Source organism: Uloborus diversus, chromosome 1 (assembly GCF_026930045.1).
Source record: "Uloborus diversus isolate 005 chromosome 1, Udiv.v.3.1, whole genome shotgun sequence".
Classification (NCBI taxonomy): domain Eukaryota; kingdom Metazoa; phylum Arthropoda; class Arachnida; order Araneae; family Uloboridae; genus Uloborus; species Uloborus diversus.
In genome coordinates this window covers 60,864,769-60,871,063 of record NC_072731.1, presented here as the reverse complement: position 1 = coordinate 60,871,063, position 6,295 = coordinate 60,864,769, and the positions used below count along the sequence as shown (strand labels likewise).

General features: G+C 34.6%; 1 protein-coding gene across 1 annotated transcript; it reads right to left on the bottom strand.

Annotated features, from left to right (window-relative positions):
* Positions 1 to 958: 958 nt before the first annotated feature.
* Positions 959 to 1,936, bottom strand: LOC129222154 (putative uncharacterized protein DDB_G0271606). Its single transcript, XM_054856648.1, has one exon. The coding sequence runs from the start codon at positions 1,934 to 1,936 to the stop codon at positions 959 to 961; it is 978 nt and encodes a 325-aa protein (XP_054712623.1).
* Positions 1,937 to 6,295: the final 4,359 nt, after the last annotated feature.

Here is a 6,295-nt window from a genome sequence, read left to right as displayed (position 1 = left end):
TACTAATATTATGTGATTTTGGACGGTTTGAAAAAATGTTTTCCAAAAAACAAAATCATAAAATATTTTGCTTTGAACATATTTTACGCCCAAAGTTCTATCGCATTAAGTTTGCAGAAAACAAATTTACGTTAAAATTCGGGATTTTCCCGCAAGATGTAATGTTCCACGTTCGGATCAAAAATTCCTTGGATCAAATAATCAACTTATTCCTTCAAGACTGAGGGGGAGGGGGGGGGGGTGGCATACACAAATTTCTTCATCTTAGTCCCTATTTTCAAATTTTTTCAATAGATGGTGTTCAAAAAATAACGACCCATTTCCAAGACAACTCTATATATTGATTTCTTTCACAAGTGTTGGAAGAAATTCTGTTCTTAGTTCAAAAAATAGCCATCGCATCGTTTCCTGGAAACTGGGTGGTAAAACATATAAAGAGGTGCGACAATTGTACTGGCGAAAATATAAAAAACTGTCCATATATAATATAAAAAACCATAAGGGGCCAACATGAGCCTACTAGTTCACAAACACAGCCGAGCCTGTATCAAGGAAGTTGTCCTGGACCACCATCAACATCTAACGATACCGGTTAATGTGAACTTGTTGACAAGTAGCCTGTTATTGGCCCTTCTTGGTGGCTGTTTCCGTATTTTAGCTGGTACAAAACTGACGCACCTTTTCATATGTTTTACCACCAAGTGGCGAATTTTTCATCTAAGTAAAGCATTTCTTCAAACATCTGTAAAAGAAATCAATATATTAGTGTTTTCATAGAAATGGATCATTATTTTTGGAACAGCCTGTGTTTATTAAACAACATATTCCATTTTTTAACTTTTTTTAAATTTATTTATTTAATTTTTTAGCGATAATTTTATATTTACTGAAGTCAGTCATGCTTTTGTCTCTTCTTTTTAAAAACTTTTAAGGAAAGTAGGTTAAAAGGAGCAAAATACTAACCATGATGGTATGAAGTGGCAGAGTAAGGTGGCGGAGGTCCAGAAACCATTTGAGGTTGGTAGGCAGCATAATATATTGGTTGATTGCCGTATGGTTGGTGGGTAGCCTGTTTCTCTTGTGTTGATTTCCCCTCTTCTGTTGATTTATTCTCTTTATCGGATGAGCCTTGTTTTTGTTGTGATGAATTTTGCGTTTGCATCTGTCTCTGTAAATCAGCATATTCATCTGACCTAAGGATCCGCTGTTGTAATACATAAGGTGAAGAAGATGCTGAAGGATACGGATAGAGATTATATGAAAAAGGTGAATTTTGAACGAACTGGGGCCCTTGTTGAAGTGGAGGTTGTGATGTTTGCTGAAGTGGCATTTGTGGTCTAAGCTGAACTGGACTCTGTGGTCCTTGTTGAAGTGGAGTTTGACGTAACACCTGAACTGGAATTTGAGGTGCTTGCTGAGTAGGAGCTTGTGAACCTCTCTGAACTGGAGCTTGTGCCTCTTGCTGAACTGAAGTTTGTGGCTCTTGCTGATTTGGAGTTTGTGATCCTAGCTCAACTGGAGTTTGTAGTTCTTGCTGAGTTGGAGATTGTGGTACTTGCTGAGCTTGAGTTTGTGGTACTTGCCGAGCTGAAGTTTGTGGTACTTGCTGAGCTGGAGTTTGTGATCCTTGCTGAGTAAGATTCTGACCTGGTTGATGTAGTGCAGCTTGTGTGACTTGCTGCTGCTCCTTTTGTGATGTTTCCTGTTGCGAAATTGCAGATGTTTCTTGTTGAATATTTTGAGATGCTTGTTCTTGTGAAGTTTGACTTTGTGCAGTTGGTTTCGGCTCATTTTGCAATGATTGTGGCTGCGTTTTTTGGTTTTGTACTCGATCGGGAGATTGCTGATTCGTTATTTTATATGCCTGAGGTTGAACTGTTTGGTGATGCTGATGCGAAGCTTGCGTTACTGTCTGCTGTGAGTCCTGGTTTCGCATCTGCTCCGAATCTGTTTTATTATTGTCTGTTTGATTTAAAGTAGTCCCAGGATTCAATTGAGCAGGGAATGCTACATAAGGTGTATACGATGAATAGGGGCTACACCACAAAGGATAATATGGCTGAGGATAGAAGGAAGGATGGTTCAAAGAAATTTGACGGTAGTCGGGCTGTTCTTCCGATAATCTTTTCTGTTGTTCTAAATTATATGGAAATTTAAATTCAGGAGCAGTATTTTGTGAATTTTTTCTGGAGCTTTTATCTGAAAGACAGCTAAGATCCGTCTGAAATCCTGTGTCTGAAGAAACTGATTTCTTGGAGTCAGAATCTGTATTCGCTTCGGATTTATTTTGAGAACTTTTTGGCGAACTTTTGTTCCCAAGAAAGGAAGTGTCCACCTGAGAGTGAGACTCTGAAACATCCAGGATAGTTTTCTTGGAGTCAGAATCTGTATTTACATTTGATTTGTTATTCTGAGAACTTTTACGAGAAGTTTTGTTTTTAAGAAAGGAAGCGTCCGTCTGAGCATGAGACTCTGAAATGACCTGTATAGTCTCCTTGGAGTCGGAATCTCTATTTACGTTTGATTCCTTCCTTTGAATAGTTTTAGGAGATCTTTTTTTTCTAAGAAAGGAAGTGTCCGTCTGAGATCCGCTCTCACTAGTTTTAGGGTCGTAGCTTTCTCCTTTTTTCGAACCGGCGTCTTTACTCATTTCTAATTCGTACTTCTGATATTCATATATATAACTTCTAAAAAGATTATCACCTTCATCGTTCTCTAGAAATATTTGAATTTTTTTCTGAGATATGAGCGATTTTTCCTCTTTTTTTTCCAATTTTTTTACTTTTGTTTGGAATTTTTCGTAAATTTGTTCAGTTTTGGAAGAAACAACTAACGTATTTTTCGTATATTTCAAACACGTACAAAAATCAACATTTAAAAGCCAGATTTCAGCAGCTCAGTATTTTTGTTAGTTGCATCCGAAAATTTCTAGCATTTCTTCCATAACAATATGATGTCCCAATTAAAGTTTCAGGACCGCATTTTCTATTGTGACAAAAGTATTACTAATAGCTCACTTGTGGCTGTAACAAAAAATATAACTATGATCAAAAGATCTTTTTCAAAAAAAAAAAAAAATCCTGGTTTTACTTTCAAATACATTTTTAGATTATGTAAGATAATAGAGATAATTATTCAAATTATAATTTCTTAACACTCTGAAACACAATAAGTACATTTCAAAATGCAAAAATAAGAAGCATTAATTTTGCCAATGTCACAAAAAAATTCACACACGAAATTTTATGAACAACCTTACTACTATTATATATGCAAATGTTTGTCTGTGTCAAGCGCAATTTCCCAATAGGCAGAATAGGAAGTTGCCTAGGACAGCAAAATTTTCAGAGGTGGCAAATTTTGCTTTAACCACGTATTTTTTTTGACTTTTTTTTTTATAATTACTACTCTTGAAGTGAACTACTAGCATTCATTTTCCATAGTTACATTCTTTTCTGGTAATTTAATAATGTTTACTTTCCCTCAGCTTATGAAAATGAAATAATTTTCAAGCATGGTAATAGATGTGTGTAAAACAATAAGTGTGAAGACAAAAAGCGGTGTCGAGATTGAAGAAAAGCGAGTGTCATTGCTTTCGAACAGAAGCTCCAACAAGATTAGAGTTCGATTAAGATTTTTAGTGCCATAATAAAGTTATAGTTTCTTCAGTGATTGATGTGTATTTTCTCTTCTACATTATTAATATTTAAAAACTTTTCTGTTAATAGTATTAAGTCTGGTCGGTAAATGAAAAAGAGTGACGAACGCAAAAGGCTAAAGGATTTTAAATGAAGAAAACATGTTCTTAGTTAAAAACCGATGAACAAAAAGGAGTCTTCAAAAAGTTTTTAAAAAGTGATACGTATTTTTCAAATGGGCAGTTTTCAAAAGCAGAATGTTTCGACTCTTTGGATTGTTTTCCAGTAGCAATTTGCAAATGAAATACCATCGAACAATGAGGAGTGATAAGAAACGTAAAGTGAGTAAACGTAATAATACAGAAGAAATTATTTAAATCATTGATTCATAAATGAAAACAATTCTCAATTTTCCGAATGATAAAATACCAGCATGCACGAGTATCATACATTCATAACACCTAATTGAAAGGAACGTTATGCATCATTAAAAAACAATTTTAAAAAAGAAAAACGAATCTCAATGTTGCAATTATTCTCCAAATTTTCTAAATAAGGAATTTTTCGGGAGGTCACAGTGATCTCCCACAGAGGCACCACTGAATATAAAATGCCATCATTTCTTCATAAGCTTGACAGTTTAAATTTATAGAACAATTTTTTTTTAAGTCACGTAAATTTTGTATCATTTTTTTTTTGAGGGGGGGGGGGGCGGCAGATTTCAGGTCTGCCTAGCGGCGGCGTGAAGCTAAATTTGGCTCTGGTCTGTGTGGGTGTTTATTACTCTTTCATGCAAAAACTACGAAATGGATTTCAATGAAACATTACAATAATATAGCTTATGCATCAGAATAAAATATAGAGTAGTTTTTGTCCCGTTATGGGGGGAACACCCCCATGAGGGGGCAATAAAACACGATTTTCATATAAATTTTCTAATATGGGGGTGAGAAAATACTTGCACATATTCCCATTATACGTCCATCGAAAGCTCTGATTTTTCTGCTGAAGATGGCACCTGGTCGAAATTTCTAAGTAAAATAAAAAAACGAGCTCGCACAATACGGCTTATTGTCATGGCAACGTCGATCGTAAACTGGTTTTAGGGAGAAAAAATCGGAACTCACGGGCTGTACGGACGCAGTCTGAATGTTGCTTAACACGGTACTTCTAAAGCACGGTTTCGATATTACACGGTATCAAATTTGTGATTATTATAATACGGTTTCGATATTACACGGTACAAAACTTTACTTCATAACTACACGGTTTTGACGTAACACGAATTTTAAAAGAAAGAATTCAATTTTTGTTCAATATACCGTTTAAAAATGTATGATAACAACTGTAATAAGTTTTTATTTTCTTTTTATGAAATTTTTACGAAAAGTTGTCTTTCTTCGGCTCAAAAGTTTAGTTTTCCCGTATAATACTAACTTTTAACTTTTAAATACACACATACTTGATTTTTCTCATCAGGGTTCTAATTCGCAACTCCAGCGCACGAATACGCTACCTTGCGGTGATTTACAAAACCGCCGGAAAAACTAAAACTTTGCCACGTTGCGTTCCATGTGTGTCTCTTGACGTAAACACAGGAAGTTTGTTCTGAGTATTTATTAACGCAATCGATGTGTCTTAGTTCGATTTCTGTAGCTTTCAGCTACAGAAATTGTATCGTCCCTTAGTAGTATTCTCGAACTTCTCAGAATAATGTTAGTTTTTCTTATTTCTTTCTAAAATGTGAGTTGATTGAGAAATGGTTAAGCAAAAACTCTGGATTAACAAACTTGGATAACGTTATACAAGGTAAAATATTTTATTGTTTTGTATGAATTTGTAAGAATATGGGGTTTTTTTTAAATCTTAAATTAATTTAACTAACCATATTTTGCAGCAGTATTCATTGGAATGGACAGTATGCAAAATATTTTCTTTAATATATTATCGTAGAACAAAATGAAAAATGTTTAACCGAGAAAGAATTTACTTTATTCCTTTTATTCTCAGCTGAAAGGTTTCGCCAAATTTGTTTAGGGTTATAGTTTTAGTATTGTGCGAGCAAAATAACCTTGGCGAGATTTCGCGTTTTTAGTTAAACCATTTTTAATTTTTATCATGAGTGGAATAAAATGGTAGTAAGATTACAGAATTCGATAAGTTAAAAGAAATAATGGTCATTCAACTGAAAAGAAAACTACTACCATATTTCCGTGAGAATTTTGTTGATGATTTGCATAACATGACATAATTAAATCGTTACTCAGAAATTAGAAACATCGAAACAGAAAAATTTTAAATTAACCGATTCGGGAATTTGAGAGAAATAACTCAGCTACAAATGCAAAACAATAAGCGCTAGCTAAGCAAGGCAAAGAAGTATCATCTTCTTTTGATAATAATTTGTAATATCATACACTGTAACAAATTTCGGAAACGTTTCTGGATATATCGGAAACGTTTCCAAAATAGTAGGAATCCTTCATCCAATAGCGAACTCCTCATTATTGAGAAAGCTTTTTGTTATTTCAAGAAATCTAGAAGCGGAAGTGAAGACGCAACGCTTTGAAACGTATTTCATCCTTCCAACACGGGCGCCAATGAGTCGGAAATAACGAGAACTTATTTTTTCTTATCTATGGTTGCTGCAGTCAGCA

What these genes read in the sequence shown, in the direction of transcription:
- LOC129222154 (XM_054856648.1), bottom strand. Translation starts at nt 1,936, where the DNA reads ATGCGAAACCAGGACTCACAGCAGACAGTAACGCAAGCTTCGCATCAG.